Source organism: Brassica napus, chromosome C3 (genome assembly GCF_020379485.1).
Source record: "Brassica napus cultivar Da-Ae chromosome C3, Da-Ae, whole genome shotgun sequence".
NCBI lineage: Eukaryota > Viridiplantae > Streptophyta > Magnoliopsida > Brassicales > Brassicaceae > Brassica > Brassica napus.
In genome coordinates this window covers 56,412,753-56,438,343 of record NC_063446.1, presented here as the reverse complement: position 1 = coordinate 56,438,343, position 25,591 = coordinate 56,412,753, and the positions used below count along the sequence as shown (strand labels likewise).

Genomic DNA, 25,591 nt, shown 5'->3' with positions numbered 1-25,591 from the left:
TTATTGAAATTATATTATGATTTTATTTTACTAAATCTTTCTTTATGTGCATATTTTTTGTTTTATTTTGTGTTTTGACAATTTTATTGTCTTGTTCTTTAATTGAAGAGAATTGATACTTCCAATTTTTGTTTCATATACCTTAAAAGTTTTCGGTTGATTTTTGTTTGTTTTTTTCTCCAATTACAATGTACAGTTCGACCGTTTCTTTTTTTTTTTAGATCAAACTACTAAATATTATCAGTAGAAAAGTTTAAACTCCAAGAATGGAGTGAGTATTTGGGCTTGAAAAAACTGATTTAGCCTCTAATATAGTGAGATATTATAATATTAGAAGGTATAGAAACTCTTCTCTGTTGTCATATGCTGGACATAATTAAGTTGTTGTCAATTGATTCTACATTTATGATAAGTGGAAATACATCTTTCTTTATTCCTTACATTATCTTTAATTGGTTTACGGTTCGACCATTTCTAATATACTGAGAGTAACATAATATTAGATGTAGATTATCTTCTTCGAATTAGGAATGCACAGAATGTGAGAAATTGAAAGTGAGACCACTTTACAATTTTGTCTTCATATCTATATGGAGTTAGTTTATAAATTACTCTATATATTTCAAAATGTAATCAATTTTAATTAAAATCTGTAATATTTAAAAGTTATTACTTTAGAAAACTGTCATTTAATATATAAATTTAATCAAATACACAGTAATTTAAATAATTTAATTGGCCACACAATATCCAATAAATATAAAGTTACGTTGAAATATAAAAACAATTTATATAGTTAAACAAAAAATACTTTTAAACCATTATATTATAAAACAAAGGGAATATTCAAATTATATTGAAACATTAGAATAGTAAGAATTAGAAAAGATGAAATCTCAACGTCAATCATTTACGTCGGTCATGCCTTAGACCATCTCCAATGTATTCCTCTATTTTTTTCTCTAAAATAGATGAATTTCATAATAGAGATGGATTTGTCTCCGATGTATTTTTCTATTTTCTCTCATAAAAAAGAACATTTTTGATATATTTTTTCTAAGTTTACAAAAAATAGTTTTTATTTGTGAAAGTTGAAAACCAACCCAATTTATTTTAGTATTTTATAAAATTATGACATTATTTACACTAAATATTTCTTTACAAACTATTATGTAAATAAAAATATAATTATATTTATATAAATAATATATTTCACTAAAATATATATCAAGAATGTAAAAGTAGTTCCCTTTGTATTATATTTGTAATAATAAAAATGTGAAAATTTTAAAGAAAATAATACAAATATATTTAAACTACAAAGAGAGTCTTGAAAAATCTAATTGAGCTAGTTTTAATATACAGTCGATGCTTCCTATCAGAAGTTGAAAATATATTTAAATTTATAAAAATTTTGAAAATGTACTTTATATTGAAATAATAAATATAATATGTTTTATTCTAAGTTCAAATTGTAAATTGTATTAAATTTTATTGGTTTGGTTTTAAAAAAAACTAACATTGTTTTTTTATTAGAGAACACACAATTTTGAAATTAACAAAAATGAAAAATGTAATGATTTATATTTTTCCTATTTGATTTCTATTTCAATTTGATAGGGGGGGGGGGGGGGGGGGGGGTGAAGAAAATAGAAAGTAAAAATAACTAATATTTTTTTTATTTCTAAGAGTATCAGATTTTAATTTTATTTCAATAACTAATTTTCTCACGATAATAAATTAATACACTCACTTCCAAGCTAAATCAACTGTAATATGATAAAATTAAAAAAGTTATATTTTAAAGTAATATATTATTAGTTTCAATAATTTCATAAATAATAATTAGTATATATTATGTAACATCAATTGATGTTTTATAATATATGTTTGTTTCAGTATATATTCAGTTTTCAATTTATAGTGAAATTTTCTTTAATTTTGAGTGTTTTACTAATTATGTTTTGTAAATAATTGTATTGTTTCTTGAAGAAATTAATCGCATCATGTTGATTGGGATTAAAAATACCTCATTCTGAGCCTAGTGGGCATTCATGTTACCCTCACATACCATGCTCGCTCTGGTGGTTTACAATAAGCTCTTGAAGTGTGTAATACATTTTGTAGAATGATATTTTGGTGGATGATCAAAGTTTGAGGGAAGCCGGTTTAAACATAAGATGTAAGTATTGTATGCGTATAAATTTACATATTCATTTTTTTCTTTAAGAATGCAGGGGAAATTGCCTTTTTTTCCTAATTCTGGAATTTGTGTTGTGTTAGCAGCTTCTGTGTTAAATTGCTGTCCAGAGAGAAGCATACCACACTGTCAAATTTGTAAGATCATAATTTAGCCAAGTTATAATAAGCCCGCTTGGTGATTCAATATGTTAATATATATATACACATATTTTTAATGCATGACATATTGGATATTGAAGTCAGAGCCTAACATGGATTCAAGTCGGAGCCTAACAAAGCCAATAGTTGCTAGATTGAACACATTTGAAGGACCAGAAGTTTATGAGCTTGAAATAAAATTATACTAAAGTTAACTGAAATGTGAAAATACGTTTAAGCTGTGTGGGGACGAAATGGAAAAAAGAAAACCAGCTGCTGTTGCATTATTTTAGAAGCTGGGGTTGGGGAAAAAAGTGAATCCTCTCGGATTTTAAGCCATGCGGGACTTTCTTGGTTGCATTGGAGCCAGGTGAGAGCAACATCTTGGTGGATGATTTACCACCTACACTTGGGCCACCAGTCGAGTCAGCTGCCTTGTCAGTAACCAACGTGGGGTTTGGAAGTCACTGACGCCACTCCAGGCATATCGTCACCAGATTCACCATTGCCTCCCTTTTATGACAGAACCATTGTGGTTATCTTTATGGTCAACTAATAAGGCTGGAGTTTTGTAAATATGTCAGCATTTTAAACAAATTTCGGAAAGCTGCAAAGGTATTAATCGAGAGAGCTCAATAGTATACCAGAGGTGCATAGGTGATAACACATTCCCAATATATCTTTGCAAAAACACGACTGAACAGAGCAGCTCCTGGGTTAGTGTTGGCATTAGACTCCAACCTAATGCATTGTACATTGGTATTTCGAACTGATAAAATGTTTAAAAGTCTGGTATAGCTTCTCAACTACAAAATGGATGATGTCAAATATACATGCCTCTGAAAAAGCTCTTGCCAGCTGCTGTATGTTTGTCAAAGTAGACATGGGTCGCTAGATGTGGTGTTAAGGAATAAAAGACATGCATATGACGTGGGTGATCAGTTAAAGAAAGTTGAAGAGATGGTTTGCTATGCAGTTTAAGTAAATAAAAACCTTATTTAATAAGAAACCCAAGAAAAATGAGACTTAAGACAAAGTACCTGCTATTTGCTTAGCTTGGGACTTCGTAAGCTTTCCCCCAAAACCTGAGAAGCCATGTTAGTAACTGTACACCATTGAATCATGAGCATCCTCTTTAATATAATCATGGGAACAACAAACAGTAACAACTGAGACATTAATATAAACTTGGAAAAGAAAAAAACTATTCTCACATACCATCCAAGAAGTTGACTACATCTGACAATGAGATTCCGTGACAAACTCATAATCATCATGTTCTTTTACCCAAATACAATATATGAACCTATTATTGTTTATAACAACATAACCAAATTTGTTAGTCTATTGGTGTCTGGTTGTGTTACTGGTCAAAGACTCAAAATATAATAATAATCATTGCTAATTACCTTTTGTCAGCACCAGTTCTTTCCAATATCTGCTACGTCCACGGATCTTGTTTTTGAGATGAGGATTGTGGAGACGAAGCATGGGACGTTTCATTCTACTGAGGTCGAACCCTTCATTGGAATCAGTTCCAACTCCTTTGGGCACCTAGAGAGGTTTGGACTTTATTCTTCCATTTTGATTTGTATCCAGGATTGAATATTAGTGGGGTCAAAAAACAATAATGCGTTATTGATGCAGGAACTGGCGAGTGTGCATTCCCTTCCGAACCATCCATCCACGTGATTCACCAATGGAATCAGTTGAACCTCCTAGACCAACAGTCTAAGCCATGTTAGCATCTAAGCTCAATTCCTGCGAAAAAACACAAAGATCAATACAATTTCTCAGTGGACGCTTGAGCTAGTTTTAACTCTCTAAACCAAGAACCTTACGTCTTCGTTATATCCCTATAAATAATCATTGCTCGGAAGGCTGATCTGAAGCTATCCTTTTTGGAAAGTATTGACCTTATTTTCATCTTAAAAAATCTGCAATAACTTGAAATTAAGAATCTCATAACAGGATTGAAAGCAATACAATAACAGCAGCCACACATAACTTATATAGAAACTATTTTACCTTAAATCAATGCCTATTTGGATCTTCTCAATCGTAACCTGCACACAACAATGAAGAACTATTTCTTCTTACTAATGCTATAAAAGTAAAAGAGAAGATAGATTACATTCAAGACATCACCAGAGTTGGAAAACTTGAGAGGAAGGGATACAATTAATGGGTCTGCTTCTGTAAGGAATTCTGCAAAGTCAATGGAAGCTTTTCCTAGAAAAGCCAATTTCGAAGAACCCTAAAACAAATTTTGGAGAAAGGAAACCTGAGTGTTAATAAAATTTGAATTCATTAATTAATCCAGTGGACATGTCTAGACTAATGTTCTCATACAAAGATCTAGACATACAAAGATCTAGACATACAACGAACTTTCTCATACACAGATCTTACAAATAATCTATACATGTTCTTGAATTTTCTCATACAAATAACTTTCTCATACAAAGATCACAAAAGACTCATACAAAGATCTAGACATGTACGGATTGGTCTAAGAAGTTTGTACTTGACAAAGAACAAAAGACTCATACAAAACTTCCTAATTGCAAAATAACACTCAGATTTTCAAATTTTGATGAACAATTATTCAATACAGTTGGTTATCTACATCAAGCTCATTGCTTCATTAACAATGTCAAGGATATATAGAACATATATGGTAAAGAGGGTCTACACAGGAGGAGTTCTTATCCCAAGTATTAACCATATCTCTGGTTACATTGTCTAACACTGGAATAGCCAAGGCATTTAGCTAGACATAAAACCTAACATGTTTCTTACAAATATCCTATATAGCATTTCCAAGAAATGAACAACCTTTCAGCAAAATCATCCAAATGTGCAAAATAAACACTCAGAACTTCAAATTCTGAAGAACAATTATTCAATACTAAAAAAAAAAGTTTCGAACTTTGTTACTCATCATAACCAAATCAATCAAGCAGCTGAGTCCTTGACCATGCCCCCATCTTCGATCCCCATCTTCATCTGCTCCGCCACAAAGCACTTCGTAATCACATTACAAAACAAATACACAAACTTCACCTGAGTCACGCGCCGGCACAGGATACGTAATCTTCTCAAAGAACTCCAACGGCGCATTCGGATCCACGATCGCCACCACGGGAATCTGAAGCTTCGCCGCCTCCAGAATCACCGAGCTCTTCCTCTCGGCATCAAACAACACGACGCAATCAGGCATCGTCGTGGGCCCAAAGCAGAGCTTCTTGTGCCTGGATCGAAACTTCTTGGGGCTGTAGCTGTTCGTCAGGCCCTCCGATCTTCCAGAGGTTTGTCGAGCGGTTGTGGTTGTACGCGTCGCCCTGGATGCGGCGCGAGGGGAAGAGAATGCGAATATGGGTATAAATAAGTGAAAAGCAGAGGGATTCTCAACAGTTTCTTGGTCTCGATTGTTGCAGTAAATAAAGGGTTTTATGAGGTTGTCCCCGACCTTACAGATGAGAATCAGAGAAGTTAGAAACACATAGAAACATAGAAGGTGAAGACGATGAGACATAAGGTTTCAACAAAGCTGGAGTGATGTGGCATCGTACTGCTCTCTAATTGGTTGATTTAATCTAATGACGTGGATAGCCTAGCTAAGGCTCATATATCCTTTTAGTATAGTATAGATTTGCTTTCTCACAAACAAGTGCATTTGTAATAACATCTTTTACAATTTCCTATGTGAGATATTATCTCTAATAACCCATTTGAGATGGTAAATTTTTAACCTTTTTTCAGAATATTTGGCTGATGATCTATGGATCAATTTTGGGCTGAATTGATTATAGCTTTCGTTTGATTGTATAGATTGTAGATGAGTTTTTAATTTAAAATTAATTGGTAACAGATATATTAGCTTATCTCTCTTACATATTCTCCAGAAGTTGCAGGGTTCTTTGCACCTCTCCATCTCTCAGGCATGAAGGAGTCCTTCTCGCGGTCTTTTAATAAGTGTGATTTCCGGATTTTCTCCTGATTCTCTCTGTCTTCGGTGGCTTCGATGAAGCAGTATAATGAAGTTGAGATTTTAGGCTTTCCGAGGAAGGTTCGCTTGAGGAGGAAGCTTTAGTTTCGAGTGTTTGTCTCTTATAGATTTGGAGTTTCTTGTTAGGCGTATTGGTTCTGGCTTGGTACCGTGAACTGATGGTTCAGGTATTTGTGGTCCGATGCTGTTATGTTGGCCACTTCATCGCTTACTCTCTCTTGTGCTTGGTTGGTTCTTGGCAAAAGTGCCGGCTGTTCAATGATTGGACGACTTATTTCTATTATCCTTCACAAGGATTGTCTTCGGTTTCGGTTGTACGAGTGTAGTCTCCTCTAGTGTTTGTTGTAGTTGTTGTATCTGTTGCCCGTTGTTTGGGTTTGAGAATCCCGTTTATGGTCTATGTTTCTGGGGATTGTAATGTGTTTCCGCCGGCTTTTGGATATTATCTCGTATGTTCTCAGTTTCATCAATCAAATTCAGAGGGAAAAAAAAGACTGTTATTTTATTAGTCCCAGTTGACTTTTTCATATTTTAATAACATGATTACATTAATAAAAAGTACCAAGTTCTTAGAACCATAATGAGGAAAAAGACAAAAAGAAGTTTAAAGAATAACAAAAGTTATTAGAATGAACAACAAGAGAAAGTGGTACGTCCAAAAGTAGACCTCTCTCTGATAGGGCCCAATTAAAGAGATTCATATGTTCTAAATCGGTTTCTTTACAATTAGATTGTGTATAACTTGTATTACAAGTCCTTCACATAAGCCGAGACAAAAGGTTGTGATGGAATCCCATGTCAAGCCCATTGTAAGCCAATGGTGCGTACATCCATAGCTCATCTGAGCTCAACAACTACGTTTTATAACATATGCATTTTGATTAGATACAAACTTACAACATATATATAGATGTTAAAGACTCTAACGAAAACAAAAACCTAAGAAATTGTACATACCTTGATTTGAAGCTGCAAGAACTTCACGTAATGGACCGCTTCTTCAAGCATCGTGCTTATATCGACTTTTGTCCCGTTCGGTACAAGGTTTTGTAGTGTCTTGAGCCTTTCGTTAATCTTCTCTCTTCGTTTCTGAAAAAAATAAAATTGATACTTATTAAAAAAGTTCGTTAAAACATTGTAATGGGATAATTTAATTATTCTCAATTGGTTTTGAAATAATATGGTTGAAATGTTCACACGTTTTCTTACCCGAGCATAAAGGCTTTGAGGATCAGTAGCTGTCCCTTTCGTGGCCCTTGTTTTCCCTTTAACACTTGTGACCGAAGCCTTTTCATCGTCTGAACTGTTGCTTTGGCTCTGACCATCTCTCCAGTTAGTGTTGCTTTCGTCGGCTGTATTGCTTTCCTGGTTTACCCTCTGCTTTTTCTTGGGTTTGACAAGCTCCTATATCACGTTAATGATGTTGTACTTAGTTTATCGCAAAGTAATCATGAATAAAAAAAACATTATATACATTATTGATCGTGCACTTACATGTCTTGTGACGTCACAGTTAGAGTTAGTGTTGTGTGGATTCTCTACGTTAAGTAGTTTCCTCTTAAGCGTTGCCGTTTCTTGGAAGTGATTTTGATCCCAAGAATCAAGCATGGTCGGAAGATTCCCTCCCGGCATCACGCCAAATGGGAACATATCAGGAATCAAGAAAGCATGTTGGTCAGAAGACAAGACGTCGTTCTGATGATGGTGATGAAGATGGCCATTGTAAAGGCTAGAGAGGCTAAGCATCTCATCTTGCGGTTTTTCCTCCTTAGATGATGAACACTGATCAAAGTTGAACATCCCCAGGAGAGACTCCAATTCACCATCAACAAAAACGTCCATCTCTCTAACCTTCAACACTTGCTTGTCTTTCTCCCTTCTTATTCTTCTAGTTAGTTTTTTTTTGTTATAATAGTTCTTGATCTTGAGCAACTATATATAGGTTGGAGATGTACTCGATGATTTGAGGAAGATTTGGTGATGATAAGAGAAATCAAGAGATTCTTAAACTAACTACAATCATTTGTGTCGAGAACAAGTCGTAATTAAATAAATAATACAAAGCCATGCATGATGATGAACACGATCAGTCAACTTGTGGGGTCGACAATGAGAGCTGAGACCAGCTTTGTTCCTTCACGACACATTAATATATTATTTTGATATAACTATCTATTCAAATATATTTGTATAAGATCGTTAGAGATTAGTATAATAATGAGAGACAGTTAACATTGGCCACATAAGAGAACCGGTGAATAATAAATATATAGCCACGCCAATGCACGATTAATGGAATCATTATCGCAACTTGAACAACACTAAAGAAGAAGAAAATAAAATAAACTTATTAATCCATGCCGTATTAAACTTTAAATTACGAATTGTCCGGTAGGTCTCTTAGCTAATTTCTTTTTCAGGAGAAAATGCAGCGTGATATATCCGGCGTCTATAACTTATTTTGTTGAAGCTGCGAGCCTTTTTCTTTTGTTTTTTGTTTGTCGAGGATTATATATAAATGAATAAAACTTATTTGTATGAATAATTCAAATTTATACTGTTTCTGCCTAGAAATATTTATAAACTACATTCTTGAAGAACTTCGTATGGATACTGATCGATGTGTATTGATAAAGAAATGTTTTCACTACACATTTATTTACAATCATATACCGTGCCACTATGCTTGTAACCTGTAAGTTTTCTTTTCCTTGTCTGGAATTTATTATTAAAATCCATGATTTTATTGTGTTTCCGTAATTTAAAATATTGTATTGTAAATGGTATAATACTTTAGAAGAATGTTTCATCATAGTCAACTTTACCCTTTTTTTAGATACAATCAATTGCATACATGAAAAATTAGATGCATGCGGATAAACATCATTGCAAAGCAAATTGGTATAAATTCAAGTTACTTTAGTATATATATTAGACTAGATATAATCTCTTAAAGTCCTATAGTGTTTATATATACATATATGTTGCATATTTTCTTGCAAGTGTCATTATGAGCAAGTTCAGACTCCAGAGTACAAAACTAGAACTTAGAAGTATAATAGTAAGGGTATGATTCATCAAATGATTGAATTTGCATGCGCTAGAAATCTACCTATGTCAACGCAAAAATGCATACTACCATTCATGTTTGTATGTTTTCGGTTTTGTGCTGGATTAAACGATTAGGAAACAAAACCAAACAAAAGAAGATGTGAAAATAAGTTGTATTTGATATATACATTAGGTACCGTCCACTAGAAGAACTTAATATTTTGTAGATGCAAAATAAGACGAAAATTCAACAATTTATATTAATTGTTTATATAAATCCCTTGTTATAAATGATATATTTTTAGCATACATTAGTTAACCTTGTTATGGGCATGCCAAAAGAATAAGCTAATTTGTGCGTAGTGTAGTTGACTCTTAAATAATTTTAAAAGGTTATCTGAGGTTTTTGTCTTTAAATAGGGCTGGGAGGCAAATTGTCTTAAGAGGTATAAAAAGTCAAGTTAGGTATGAACATAGGATAAATGATAAATAAAATATTTAACAATATTAGGACGGCACGAAATAGAGTTGGAGATTCCGACAAGATGAGATTCAAACTCGTTCTTTTGTCTTAAGATCATCACCACATAAAATCTTCATAACTTTAAAATAAATTTATTGAAATCACAGCTTAAAGATATGTTAAGTTGTCTCTAAGTTTCAAAAGTACAGAAAGGGTTAATGTACAATGTACAATGCACCTTACAGATTTGCCTATCTGTTTATTGCCTTCTTAAACTGATTATTACTCCTCTAACTTTCGAAGTCAGTGAATATGTGAATATACACACGGGTTCATGGAATGTGTCGTTTGCATTATACCCTTTTTGATACTCTTAAAGGTATAATCACATCAAATGATATTATTCTCCAGCTTAATGTTTTTTTAGCATGCAAGTTATATAAGAAAGCAAAGTAATTTGTTGTGGCATGATCACTGCTTGTTTTCTTGTCTCTCTTAACTTCAGAATGTCTTTATATTCATATTCCATCAAATTGATGTACACAAAGGATGTTTGGTAGATTAATTGAGCTTCGAATACGACGAGTAGTACTATCCAAATTTTTTTATATTTGGTGGAAAACGTACACTAGTAAACACGTCTACAATAGAATGAAACCATTAATTATACTATTCTTCTAAGGGTTTTTCGTTATACATTAAAGTAAGGTAATCAGGAATTCATTGTGATAATTTATAAGAGTACACTTTTCCAAATTAAAATGAAAGTCGGTACGTAGTTTTAGCAGCGTTTACTTGTCTTTAATTTAATCATAATGTTAATTATCCGTCATCCATTGAAGCGTTGACTTCTCTAATGATGTACATAACTGAAGGTAGCTTCTCAAAGAGGATGAGGTATTTTGTTGGAGAGAAGATCCCACGTTGAAAATATATAATATATAAGGGATTTGAGCCAATATATTTACTGTCAATTGATTTTAAGTTAAAAGTCCAGAAAACTGGTTATGGTATCAGAGCGGACCCAACACCCTAACCCATTAATCCAGACCGGACAGTGGTCCGATTATCCCATAAATTGATGGTCCAAAAAAGGCTCAATTCCTTCGAAATTGCTAGAAAAATAAAGCATTGTCTCGAATGGAGTATGATGGATTCTGCGAGATTAATGCTTTATTTTTTTTAACAATTTCGAAGGAATTGAGCCTTGTCTCGAATGAGGTATGACTCATTAATTCGTGGGGTGATCGGGCCACTGTCTGGGCCGGATTAATGAGTCAGGGTATTGGGCCCGCTCTGATACCATGACAAGTTTCTTGTCTTCCAACTTAAAATCAACTAGGTGTTTTCCTGCACCATGTGCAGTAAGGAATTTTTTAAATCTAACTTATATTTAAAAATAAAATTTAGTAAATATTATAGATTTTACTATTTTCTTACTAATATTTAATATAGATTTGATATATATTAAATCAATTTCTATAAAACTAATAAAATGATATAAAATTGTATGATTATCAAAAATTTACCCTAAACAATATTTATAAAATTTGTAGATATATAAGAAACTAATGATCTTACGATTAAATATTTAACTTTTTAAAAAATTTGTAGAAATTTTTGAAAGCTTTGGTAATACAAATTGTATAATTATAAAAAAGTAATAATATTTCAAAATTTGAAATGTTATATATAAATATATTTATTTTATAGATGATGTATGAGCTATTACCATATTTTAAAAAAATTAATCAAAAAGAAATATCAATATTAAATGTAATATATGAATTATTACCATATTCTAATAAGTTTGCCAAAAATATAAATCAACATTAAATAAAATTATCCATGTCATATTTTTTCGGAAGCCATTCAGTAGTCATGTCATATTTGTTTTGTGAAATTGATTATAGAGATGACATGTGGCAAAATCACTTCGCAAATATAGTCTAGGGGATTGACAGTAAGTGTATTGGCCAAAATCCCTTATATATTTCCAACTTCGGATTTTCTTTTAGGTATAATTAAATTAACTATTGAGCATGAAAAAGAATGGTATGATTAACTGTTGATTAAAATAAACAATAACTGTATTATTCTTTTTTCTCTTGTTAAGAAGATCATGGATTTGTTTTCTTCTAGTCTGAAAAAAGAAAATACTATATTTTAAGCAAATAATCATCTCTACTATATAAAAAGAACTAATTTAGGGACTCCTAAGCTATGCCACATCAGCAAAAATATTTCTATCCAATCAAAGTTACACATCACTTTTAGTTTAACAAGCCTAAATAAAATCCAACCTTAGTCGAAGCCCGTTCTCTAATCATATTACAACGAAGCCCATTTTCTTTAAATATGACCCACATTTATTCACCCGATCTTTTTCCTCACCTTCCCATGCCTTTTCTCTATCCCTTCTCTACAGTTTAAAGAAAAATCAATAGTCATCATAAATCTTATCATTTCCTTAGTTACCTAGATCTGTAACTGCCATCTTCCACTAATTCTACTAGCTCCATATAAATATGCCGATGTATCCTTCCGCAGCCAGAATTTCCCTCACAGTTGGTCGCCACCGGCTTCCATGCATGCGTGGCTAAGCAACTTTTCCGGCGAAGCTATCTACAGCCGGGTCAAGTTTCGATCTGATGCTTTTGAAAAAATAACAAGGTTACGACATTTATAGTTACAAAAATTCTCTCTGAGATTTTCATTTCCATTGAGCTTTGATTGGTTTCATGTCCGAAATCAAGAGAAAATGGTGAAGGGAACGATTACCACCATGGTAACACGTTTATTTCCATGGAGCTTTGATTGCACAACTGCGCAAGAGCTCGACAACTCAATCAAGTACAATATTTTGCATTTTTAGCTCATTTATTTTTTTCATTATGTTATGTTATGAATACATTTGAATGTGCTTGCGTCTGAATTTTTGCAGTTAATGGAAAATTATTAGCTCTGTTTTTTTTTTTCTTTTTGGAGATATTAAAGATTTGAAAATGGATGAACCATAGTGTCTTCCGTACGCGAGAGACTGAAACTTGGAGGATAGTGGCTTTGAAGAAGGTTGGATTCGACAAATTTGAGCCAGAGAGTGTGTACATGGCAAAAGACTTTGTGATACATTTTAAAAATAACTTGAAGAAAGATTGTGATACTTAGGAGACTCAATTTAAGGATAACATATGTCTTTTCGCAGAAGTCACTCTTCCTCAACTGCCACATGGCTTGGTTCAAAAACTATTAGTGAGTTGACTAAATCTCAGCTTTTGGTTTCAGCGAGAGCCGAGAGTGTTCATGGATTCCAGAAATTACGCGAATCAGAAAGTTCAGAGCTTAGAAGCTGTGTATCCAACGTTTCCGCACGCTATGCCGATGACAAAGAAAAGTGAATTCTTTGAGGTTCTTTCTATTATTTTTTCTCTTCTTTCGTTCTTCATCTCTATATGATGGGGTTGAATGGTATAGGATGTAGCTTTGGATCTTTTGCTTTAATTTTTTTAAAAAATTTAACCTATAGATTTTGTAGCTTTACCTTTAAATTTAATTGATGTATTAGCTTTAAGTAAAATCGGTTATCACCTGCCTAAAAATCTTATTGCATATGGTCTAATGTGTACATTCGTGAACTGTTTCCTTGAGCAGGATAAGCTGGAGAAGATGAAGCTCCGGCAGGATTACTAGAGCTTATGACACTCCAATCTCATAGGGACTGCTTCTACTAAGTACCATTGAGAACCTGCAACATTGGAAAGGGGCAGCACATGATAGGATAGTTTATTCAATGTAAGTAGAATGCCCTAAAGGTTAACATTGAAGGGTGTATTTTCCATGTATCTTAATATATCTAAAGAGTTTTACATCAAACGAAAATCAAGTAATTCAGCTCGAGCAAGCATTCCCAATAAGTTGCATCCCAAAGTCCTGGCTCCAGATGATCAGAGTTACTAAGATCTTAAAATGATTTAGCATACTTGAAAAGTAATGTGAGCACGCTTGAACAAACCAATAAAGTTCCGTTTGAATGCAAAACCTGTTTTAGAAGCACATCGATTTGGCAAGTAATAAATGCAGGCAAGAAAAAGAAATATGGTAATAACATGAACACCAATTTCTCAAACTTGACTCTAAACAACAGTCAGCGAAGCTAACTACCACACATCCTTGATGATTCTCTCACCTCCAACACAACTTCCTTAAAAAAAATTATGTCTACCCTATCATTTTAAAAATATGTTCCACTTTCAGATAATTTTGTTACATCTATACTATATAATTAAGAAAGTTAAATGAATCATTAATTCAAATTGGCACAAAACAATGATGAAACAAATAGTTTTTAAAATCAAATAATGTATAAACATATACAAATAATTTATTCCAAAAATGTTATAAAATAAATAGTGAAATTTTAGCTGAGATATAACTTAAAATATATAATAAAACTAAACTTATATATTTGTTTTCAGTAGTTTGGTGATATGAATAATTTTTTTAAAAAAACAAACCAAACTATTAAGTTAAAACAGTTTATTTTTCAAAGTATAAGAGCATTAAAAATTTGGATTAAAACAAAAAATTTAATATTTTATATTTGATGGATATACAATTTTTTGGATGAAACATTTACCAAACACTATTATATACTATTGCTCCTATTTTAAAATAGTCAATAGATTTATAATTAACACCCGATCAAAAAAATAACATCTGAAAAATTACATAAATGTAAAATAAAAAATAAAGTGAAATTTATCAGTTCAAAAAATCACAACGAAAACTCAAATCCATCACCATATGTTACACATTACCTTAGACATTTTAATTTTTTGAAAAGTAAAATGGTATAAAATATTCAAATATATAAAGATGTAAAATGAGTTTCAAAAAATAATAATAATAAAGATGTAAAATAAGTTTATAAGGTACAATCCGCGTGTAGCGCGGACAAGAATTCTAGTACATATAATGAAAGAGTTTTTACTCTATTCTAAGCCTATCCACGTCATCACTTATGTGGACCCCACAAAGCCATTTAAGTTGCATGCATCGTAGCTCTAGAATTTTGTACGTCCATCCGCTGATTTGTGTTTTGATGGGCTATTACAAATAAACCCAAAAGACCATTTGAAGTTAGTATAACTAATAACTTTTGCATCTTAATACATGTGGTTATTAGACTCATAAGTCCAAATTAAGATTCGATTAGTCAAATAACTGTGGAGCTGATTAGGTCAAAAATTTGTCTCACCTCCGACGATGAAACGTTGCTCTTTATTTTTCTTTTTCTTTTTTTTTCTGACAGAAAATATTATGTGAAATCTGTATCATGTAGCCATTCGACTCTTCATCTCCTAACTCATGCTATCCCTTTATCTCCCCTCCCTTTCTCCATTCCTATGATGAACCATTGCTTTGTCAACCACTTCAATGAATACTCCTTTAACATTCAACTCTTTATGACCCCATATCTCTCGATCTTCCCCTTTTTACTCTTTGCACCAAAATCTCAAGCGTTTCAAAACCGAGAACAGAGTTATTCCTATAAATAGTTTAGGGCTGAGCCGAGAATCCAACATCCAATCTACAAATTTTAGTTATTCCTCCTTCTAACATGTTATCCATCTGCTGAAAATGCATGCTTCTATGCAACTTCCTTTCAACCTGAGGTTCACGACACCACCTTTGACTATATATCTCTGCCATGGCCGTGCCTCTCAGGTGATTTTTGGCCGCTTCCTCTGTTTCTAGGATTCACACATCATCAAGAAGAATGTAGAATTCATGGGTATCACCCTCCCCCTGAAGCAATACCGCAGCTACAATTCGTATTGTGGTCCGTTTTCTTATTGACACATAAGTCTTATACTCACTATACGGGATCTGATTCCGTATATATCTTGCACGTCAGGTTTTGATTCAGTTCTACTGAGGTAGGGGAATTCTTTGTCAGCTCACAGTTCCGAGAGATTTAATAAGATTACATAGGACGTACATGTACCATGAGATGAGACCATCGAGGAGAAGTCATAGATCTCAGAGGAAGTTTTAGGAGTTCAGTGTCTGTCCGGAGATTGTGGGAGATGAGCAGATTGACAATGGTGATCATGAAGAGGATGAAGAAGAAGATCACGAAGAGGAGGAGGAGAAAGAAGTGGGAAAGAAGAGTATTGATGTGGAAGAGATGAAGGATATATAGTAGCATCCAATTAAAACATTAACTACTATGTAAGTTTAGTGCTTTGTTAATTTTTTTTATCTTTGATGAAAGAGGCCACGCTTAATTGTGTAAGTTGGTTTCTCTCTTGACTAAATCTCACAACTCCAGTTTGAATGATCTCAAAGCACTAATAGTCTAATACACATTATTTATTTTACAGTTTGTACGCTCCAACAAAGTTTCTGAAGAAGCGAAAGTCAAGTTTGGAAACTAATTTTGTTATATTATTTGAGTCAAATCACATACAGATTAATATTGTTTTTGAACATCCACCGTCTTTTATGCCGCTTTGTAATTATTTCATGATTTTATGATTTCTCTTATGGATTTCTCACTATTTTTAATTTTATTGATTATTAATATTGTTGCTTGGCAGCTCATCAGGTGGTTTTTTAGATCATCAGACATATGGTGATCAGGGTGGAGCTCATAGGAGGTCCAAGGAGACATGCATGTTCCTCTGCGTCGTCCTACAAGAAAATAACTCTGTAATGGAATGCATACAGCTCATGATGGTATTGTGTCATCAGTTAAGTTTGTTTTGATATATATTGGTCTGCTGCAGGTCCCTTACATGCACCATCTCATGATTCTAGATCATCGGATTTTAGAGCTATCAGACTTGAAGTTAGGGGTGTGAGTTTTGGGGGAAAACCTTCTAAAGTGTTTAGAAAGATTCATATGCATTTGGATCTCTCCGATTTCAAAGATGGTTCAAGGATATAAAGCTGATGCGCGAGAGTTTGTTATACCCAATCATAGGTCTCTTCTCAACAGTCAGCACGGATGTAGAAGCTACCAACATGCGAGAATACAACAAGCTGGTGGACATCCAAAAGGTAGTTATCTAACCTATCTTAGCGTATATTACAGGTATGTATGTTCGGCTTTGGAACATTCCTCATCATCTCTTCTTCATACGCCAATAATCTCAACTTAAAGATTATTTTCATTGGATTATGGAAATACACACGATTGTTAAGTAGCAAAAGTATATTAGACATAAATATGTGCAGCTTTCATAACAGTGTAGCGTATGTCGGACTCATGGGACTCACCTATCTCAGCGTCATGCTCGTATTTAAATTTGTAATCCACATGTAAATGGTACATAGATACATCTATTTCTCCCTCTCTTTGCAAGTTCAGGTTTGAAATTCAGAGTGAGAGAATATATATATATAACCCTGCCTAAAGGTGTTAGAGTGAGTGGGAAAGATGTGAAGATGATACTCATGCTCATAACTGCTTACCTCAAAGAGTCTTTGCTTCAACTCAAGGCCATTTCCTCTGGCGATCCATCCACCTCCCTCAAGGTTCGTCTTCTTATGCACATCTCTTTATCTTTCTCGCTTTATTGAGCTTAACAAATAGGAGATTGTGATATCAATGTTCATTCTTGGAAGTGGTGATTTTCGTCTTAGCCAGGTGTGGCTCTTCCCCACTCTCTTGACGTGCAGCATATTAATATTTGGAATCTGCTAGAAGGGTGAGCTGACAGAGTGTGGCTGATTATGGGACAACATGGTGAAAGGATATGCAAGCCAAATGGTTGAAAGGCTGACTGATCACGCATAACATTTTGATCGAAGGATTGTTAAAGGAGTCAAGGTTCTTCAAGACATGCTGGAGAATGGCTGTTTCCCTAATAAAATGACGTTTTTGATAATGTTCAAAGGGTTTCATGACTTAGGGAAAGAAGAGAATAATATTTAAGTGGTAACAATGGTGTTCTGAAAGGGAAAACGATAAAGAATCTTGGGAAATATTCTTAGTGGTGAACTACAAAGAAATTGCAAAGCTATATTACTTTGAAGCATCCTCCAGGTTTCTTTCTTTAAAGTTAAAAACACTATCAAAATTATAAAATTAAATGTGTTTTCTAATTTATGAACACTTTGTTCATTTCAGATTCAGGAGAAATATTACCTCCTTAGTATATCATGTGTAACATAAAAGATTATATATTTCAATATGACAGTAAAAAATTTGATGTCAAGTTGAAGTCTTTATGACAATATTTCAATAATGCAGCAAAAAGTTGATTTCAATAATACTGTTCAGTTATGTTCTCTTTTCAACTGAGTTTATAAGTCCAACTACAATCTATCCAGTACAATTAGTTGTTCACGAAAATACTTTCTTCACTACATTTTCCGCCCATTAAGACCAAACAAACACTAAAACCTATTGTATGCATTTTACAAAGGGCAATTTAAATTACAACAGAAAAATACAAAAAAACAGCCAAAATTGAAAGTACAATCATTTTTTTTAAACCCCATAAAATAAACCCCAACAATATTAAGTAATCTGCCTATACAACAAATACACAACACCAACCACTACAAGTTCATCGCCACACCCCAATCAATAACCACAGCAAAAACATCAACAACTACGTCTACGCCCCCTGCGCGGGGAATCTGCCCCTAGTAATAATAATAATATATTACAAAAGCTATTTCTAATCTTTGTATAGAAAGGTTTGATTCTTCTAAATGTCAAAGTGAGAAAAATTGGAAAAGCCTCAAAGCGTTAGAAAACGTAACTAGAGCTGTGTCGTGATGGGCGAAAATCATAAACTGGTGGAGATTCGGTAAATTAATCGTATAGCCATGTTGCCAGTAAAAAAAACTATTCGCAATCCATTGGGACTTCTTACTCAAGCTCGAACCGTGCATACTATAGAATCTTGATTTCTCACTCCTCACATCTCTAATCAATTATGTTTCTTCACAAAGACAGATGAGAGCTACTCGAATGAAACAGACAATAACCAATACTTTATTAGGAGTTAGGACTACTACTTCCCCGTACCAAATGTTACATATCAGACGACAAATTAAACTGATGCTGATACAACTTTTTTTTTTCTAAAACAAAAACAATTATCTTTTTCTATTCTTACGTGACCTTTGAGGGTAATTTTTTTTTTTTTTGTCAGCAAACAAAGCAGACTCATGTAGACTCTGCAAATCACCCCGGTAGCTTTGCATCCATAAGAACGACAAACGACGGTTGTTTCCTTGCACTGCGTGCGAGACTGTCCGCCTTTGAGTTCTGTGTCCGTGGTATATGAATGATCTCTAAGCTGTTGAAACTACTCTTCAAAACTTTTATGTCTTCCAAATAGCTTGTAAATGCTGGCCACTCTTCTGGTTCCGAAACCATCTTCACCAATTGAGCACAATCCGTTGCAAAAGTAACTCAGGTCTGTCCAAGATTCCTCATACATTCCATTGCCCATATAAGGGCCTATATCTCTGAGTGTAGTGGCGACTGACTCGCTCTCGTATTCCTTGCTCCCAATAGTCCATCGTAACCTTCGAGGGTACTATACCATCTTTGCCCTGAAAATCGATCCTCATTTTTTCAAGATCCGTCCGTAAAACACCATCTACCTGGTATACTCGGTATTGTCAAAGGTACAGGAACTTGGGTGCGTTCCATGCCTTGAGTTTGAGAATTTTGTGCTTCCACCCAAAGTAACGATTTCGTTTCAGCCAATTTGAGAGTATCTCTCGGGTCCATATCCAAATTGCTAAAAACTTTGTTGTTTCTAACTTTCCATATATACCAGAGAATCCAAGCAAAGGAATGATCCTCCATTTCAGGGGAAACTCTCCAAAATAAATGATCCATATTGGTAAACAATGATTGAGTGGGAAAAATATTCGGATTCATCGAGACCCATGAAAGTGCCCAGACCTGAACCGCCGGTGGATATTCAAAAAACACGTGATTAGTTGATTCCTCGGGAGCACCACATCGGTCACAAACAATATCTCCTTGCAATCTTAACCGCTATACATCCAGTCAATATTTGCCATAAAAAATGTTTCAACTTGGGTGGGCAGCGTAACTTCCAACAGAACGCCTTCAATGGTGTTATCGAAGGGCCAAACTGGGGTGGCATTCTTTCTCTATCCGGATATACTCGTTCCACTTCATGTCCATATTTAACCGTGTATTTTCTATTGTTTGTAAAATGTCATCCATTCCGGTCTTCCAGATGAGATCTACTTATAGGAATACTTTCAATAATTTTCACATCTTGCGGATCCACCAGAGTCCGAATAACCTGTAGGTTCCATGATCGTGATGTTCCATCGATAAGAGCATCCACTGTTAGGTCCGGGTAAAGATTGTGTTGATTTTTATTTGCTAGTCTCGGACGAGTGTATGGAAGCCAAAGGTCATTCCATACTGAGATAGATGATCATGTTCCCACCCTTGGATTAGTCATTTGCTAACCAGAGATCTAGCAGAGACAATACTACGCCAGCCATAAGATGATGAGTATGATCTAATGGGTTCCAGAGGTGAAGCATTCCTGAAATATCTCCCTTTGAAAACATGAGAAAATAAAGTATTTAGTTTGTCCATTAATCTCCAAAATTGTTTCCCAAGCATAGCTGTATTAAAATCTGTAAGATCTTTGAATCTCAAACCTCCATCGTCCTTAGAGCTACACAGTTTGTCTCATGATGTCCAATGCATACCTCTCTTGTTACCCCCTGGACTCCACCAGAATTGTGCCACAGCACTAACTAATTTCTTCATTACCGTTTTTGGAATTCGAAAGCATGACATCACATTGTTTGGCAAAGCTGTAACCACAGATTATATAATCACTTCCTTACCCCATCTGGTGAAAAACTTAAAAGTCCAACCATTTACTCTACTATTTAATCGCTCCCGAACAAATCCGAAAACTTGCACTTTTGATCCCCCCAAATTTTATGGGATGCCCAAGTAAGACCCCATTCCTCTTAAATTCTGTATACCTAAAATATCTCGTAGTTCCTGTCGTGTAGCTTCTTCGATCTTGTGTCCAAATTGAATCGAAGATTTTTCAAAAGTTTATTTGTTTTCCTGAAGCCCCTTCATATTCCTTAAGGATCCTAAGAATTGTCTGATATTCTTCCTTCTGAGCTTTGCAAAAGAAAAGACTATCGTCTGCAAATAGTAAATGGGAAATTGGGGGACAAGCCCTAGCAACCTTTAGACCCGTTAGTTGCTTATTTCATTATGCCTTTTTAATATTCGCGACCAATGCTTCCGTACACATAATAAACAGATAAGGGGATAGAGGATCCCCTTGTCGTAATCCCCTCTGTGGTATTATATGTCCTTTTGGTTGCCCATTTAATAAAACCTTATACTGAACCGAGGAAACGCATTCCATCATTAATTTGATCCAGTGCTGGTCGAATCCCATCTTGGTTAGTAGTTCTTGGATGATGATCCATTCAACTCTGTTATAAGCTTTGCTCATATCTGTTTTTACTGCCAAAAATTTGTTCTGACACGATTTGTTAGTCCACAAACCATGGAACATCTCCTGAGCTATAAGAATATTACCCGATATTAAACACCCAGGCACAAAAGCCGATTGCGTCTCCGAGATCAGTGATGGAAGACAGACCTTTAATCTTTGACATAATACCTTAGATATAATCTTGTAACCGACATTACATAAGCTTATAGGTCTAAGTTCAGTCATCCTTGTGGGTCTCTCCTGTTTAGGAAACAAACAAATATTTGTAGTGTTTAACCTTGTGTCCAATTTTCCCGATGCCAAAAAACTATTGACCATTTCCAATAGATCCTTTTTTATTATATGCCATGAGTGTTGAAAAAAGAGAGCCGTCATTCCATCCGGCCCAGGAGCTTTCTCCGGGTGCATCATGAATAAAGCCAGTCGAACTTCCTCCTCAGTTGCCAACCGAAGGAGCCGTTGATTCATTTGTGGGGTAATTGAGGATGTAATCTCATCTAAAAAACCATCAAAACCAGTAGGAGTTGTTGTGTGAAACAGATCTTCAAAATAATCCACTGCCACCTTTTCTACCCCCTGTTCCTCAATTATCCAGTTTCCATCAGAATCATATAGACCCACAATTTTATTACGAGCACGACGTTGTTTTGTTAGGGCATGATAGAATTTTGTATTGAGATCCCCTGAATGTGTGCCACATATTACGAGAGTCTCCTTGGTTTAGAGCATCTCCAAAAAGACTCTTTATATTAGAGTTTGCATTTGAAGTTTCAAGATGTTTTTTTCCAAAAGTAAAACTTCAAATTTAACCTCAAAGTTATTTATAATTTACATTATGGTTCTTATATTTGTCATAATTAATATAAATACATAAAAATTTTATAAATAATTAGCACATATATAAACAAATATTACAGTAATATTAATTAATAGATTCTTACATAGAAATACATAATTAAATATTAAAATACAAGAAAATATCACATTATTCCATAAAATTATTTATGTAATGTTCCATCTTCAGTTACACATAATTTATTTGGACAATATTCTAGAGGTCATGGAGCAAATTTACTAGACTATTAGTGTTGTTGTAATATTTAAATTTATGCAATAATTATGTTTTCATGTATTTTTTTTAAAAAAAAATTATTAAGTTTCTTTTGTAACATTGTTGTTGTTTAATTCTAGTTATAAAATATTTTAAATTTTATTTTAATTTTTTGTTTAATTTTATGTGTAAATTTGAATTTATAAAAATAATTTTGAAATATTTATGATATACAACACCTGAGTTTTAATCTTTAAAACGATAAATGAGAAAATATTTTAGAATCATAAATATAATGTGTAAATAATTATAAGAACCAAGATGAAACTTCAAATTTGGAGTTTTGAGTAGTGAAACTTCAAATATGAAATTTCACTCTTTATAACTCTAAATTTGAAGTTTTAAATTCTTTTTTAAAAAACAAAAAACTTTATATTTGAAATTATAGAGTTTCTTTCTCTTAAAAAAATTTACTTTCTGATTAAACTAGAGTTTTGAATCCTTGATTTACACACCTGCTTTCTCATGTCTTTAAACTTCGGTTCATACTTTATAGTAAAATTGCTGACATGAAATAAAACTGAGATGCTGTATCCTCAAACATTAACGATTTGAAAATGCGTAAGTAGACTACATACACATTGACACACGAGAGAAATTTGGTCATGAAAGAAAGCAAATACTTTCATAAGAAAAGAAGTAATCTTATAAGGGCTGACCCAAGAAAATAAGAGTGTACCCAAATAGAACCAAACATCCAAACCCAACTCACATTGCCCAAAGAATAGTTCCACCGCATGAAAAAAGCGTCCACTCATCTTTTTTTTGCTAAGAAAGTATATGTTTTCTTATATGTTTTCCGCTCATCTTTAAGTTCCCACTCATCTTTAAGCGTCCACTCATCTTTAAGTTCCCAAAAAAGTATATGTTTTCCAGTTTTCATATCAACTTATCTTAATTAAGTTAAACTATCCAGAAAAAAAATAGGCACCAAACACCAACGAAAGAATAAATAGTGGAGTTATAAGAATTACTTTTGAGTTTCTCTTTACAAGTTAGAGGTTGGAACTTTAGTGTGAGTTTTGCTTTCTACAGAAGGCAATGCGTCATGCATGATGACACGCCGATAAATACATATTTGGTTCTGTGCATTACACATATCTGTCTCACAAGTCACGAGTATCAAGTTTATCTTCATGCACAAACACAAATAGCTTTTTTGTTTTATAAAATCACATGTATGTTTCTCTCACAAGCTGTTCGAAACTGGATCTAAACCATCCAAAAAACAGGGATGCATACTACATGAAGACTTTGTGAAACCACAATTTTTTACCTGTGTTATCATCAAGTTTAAACCGTATTGAGGCTGAAAACCAAATTAACATTGGAGATATCATGATTCGGCAGCCTCCCAAGAGAATTCATAGCAGCTAAAAGCTATATTTATATTGTTTCATTTAATAAGTATATTTATCGACTCATTATATAACATCAAGTTTATGGGGGGATAATGTATTAGCAAAAATGTAGAGTGGTTTCTCCAAATTCTAACTCAATGAGGAACAAACTATTTAGACAAAGAGTTCCATTTTTCGAGAAGACAGATCCAGATTAGCCATCTCCTCCAAACCTGGTTTGAAGAGATGCATGTTTTCACCAGCTCAGCTAATACTTACATACAAAGAAAGTCAGTGAGGAACTTCAAGTAGAAATTAAAAATAACTAAAAACAATGACATGATCGAAACGTGACAACATAATAACTTGTGGCCAGTGGCCCACACTTCCATAGCGAGAAAACCCAAAATACCGACAAAATTATCGTTCATTCTGAGATTGTTTGTATTTAGTCATTTAACCTAAAGTACTTGGACACGTTCATTTTTTTTTTTGCTAAATTGTTAATATTCAAATTAATGAAAAGTTTGATTTACATAATCAAAGAGCACCATTATGGCAAAAAAATAAAAAACATAATGGAGCTAGGAAGATCAGTGAAGATCATTATCTAAGCCATAGGGATATGAGAGAATCAAAGTTCTTTCGGTTTCGCTTGGCTGTGATGATGGTCCGAATGTCTCGGTCAACAAAACGGAAAATTTCAGCTGTGGATAGGGAGGTTTGGTTGTGAATGACATTGTTACGTTGCTTCCACAAGTGAAAGATAATGGTCTGAGCAGAGACACGCCGAAGAGTGACGGTAGGAGAAGTCTGCGGTCCTCTGATCCAAGAAAGAAGTTCAGCCCATGAGAGCAGACTGTGGCGAGATCTGTCTAGCCGATCAAATAGCCACCTCCATATCTCCTTAGAGAAGTCACAAGCAAGAAGAAGGTGGTCTCTGGTCTCATGATGGGAAGAGCATAGGGGACAGCAAGTTGGGACGTTCATGCCCCAAGATGCGAGTCGCGTTCTGGTGGGAAGACGGTCCGCATTGGCAATCCACATATTGAATGCAAATTTTGGAACGGCACCCTTGAACCAAATAAGTTCCGCCCACTGTTTCTTTGTTTCTCGAGGCCTTAGAACTTCCCAAGTGCGAGCAGCGGAGAACGACCCATCGGAGGTACCGTTTGTTTCCCAGAAAAATTCATCCTCACTTACGGCTGTGGCTGGGAGAGACATGGTTGTGAGCTGCATATGCAAATCAAGTTCTTGCTGGGAGCGAGGCCCTCCAAGACACCATCCCGTAGCATTTGCAGTGTGGCTTACAGTGGCATTAATGGGGATTCTAGTGTTCCTCGGGCCGTTATCTCCAATGTGAACAATAAGTTGGCCTAGAGGGGTCCAAACATCATACCAAAACTTAATCCTAGAGCCATTCCCCAGATTAGCTCGCAGGAAAAGAAGGGCCGCAGGTCTTAGCTTCAGCAGGCGTTTCTACATCCATGAGTCGTGTTGAGTTTCCTCAACAGCCCAGAAACATTTCTGCGATAAACTGTAATGACGGTGCCAGTCAGCCCAGATAGAAGGTTTGCCGGAAAAAAGGAGCCAGATGAACCGGAGGCACAGAACCTGATTCCAAACCATAAAGTTTCGGAGGCCTAGACCACCTTCATCCTTGGGCAGACAAACAGTTGACCAAGCTACCTTTGCAGAATTACATATCTCTATATTCCCAGACCATAGAAATCTAATGCAAAGCGACTCAATTTGCTTGATACA

General features: G+C 34.3%; 1 protein-coding gene and 1 pseudogene across 1 annotated transcript; both read right to left on the bottom strand.

Moving 5' to 3' along the window:
- Positions 1 to 2,511: 2,511 nt before the first annotated feature.
- On the bottom strand, positions 2,512 to 6,074 carry LOC106425509 (annotated as a pseudogene).
- Positions 2,512 to 9,015, bottom strand: LOC106452873 (transcription factor RSL3). Its single transcript, XM_048750886.1, has 11 exons — positions 7,847 to 9,015; positions 7,562 to 7,756; positions 7,310 to 7,441; positions 4,489 to 7,206; positions 4,369 to 4,406; positions 4,182 to 4,277; positions 3,750 to 4,101; positions 3,559 to 3,646; positions 3,381 to 3,425; positions 2,985 to 3,231; positions 2,512 to 2,901 (listed from the first exon to the last, which is right to left on the bottom strand). Exons 1-4 carry the CDS (start codon positions 8,192 to 8,194, stop codon positions 7,111 to 7,113), a joined length of 771 nt encoding a protein of 256 aa, XP_048606843.1. The 5' UTR covers positions 8,195 to 9,015; the 3' UTR covers positions 2,512 to 2,901; positions 2,985 to 3,231; positions 3,381 to 3,425; positions 3,559 to 3,646; positions 3,750 to 4,101; positions 4,182 to 4,277; positions 4,369 to 4,406; positions 4,489 to 7,110.
- Positions 9,016 to 25,591: the final 16,576 nt, after the last annotated feature.

Excerpts from the sequence above, each read along its gene's own strand:
- LOC106452873 (XM_048750886.1), bottom strand. The coding sequence starts at position 8,194 with ATGGACGTTTTTGTTGATGGTGAATTGGAGTCTCTCCTGGGGATGTTC. Across the intron at positions 7,757-7,846 it reads ACTGTGACGTCACAAGACAT|GAGCTTGTCAAACCCAAGAA; the intron begins GTAAGTGCACGA and ends AACGTGATATAG. Across the intron at positions 7,442-7,561 it reads CTCAAAGCCTTTATGCTCGG|AAACGAAGAGAGAAGATTAA; the intron begins GTAAGAAAACGT and ends TATTTTTTTCAG.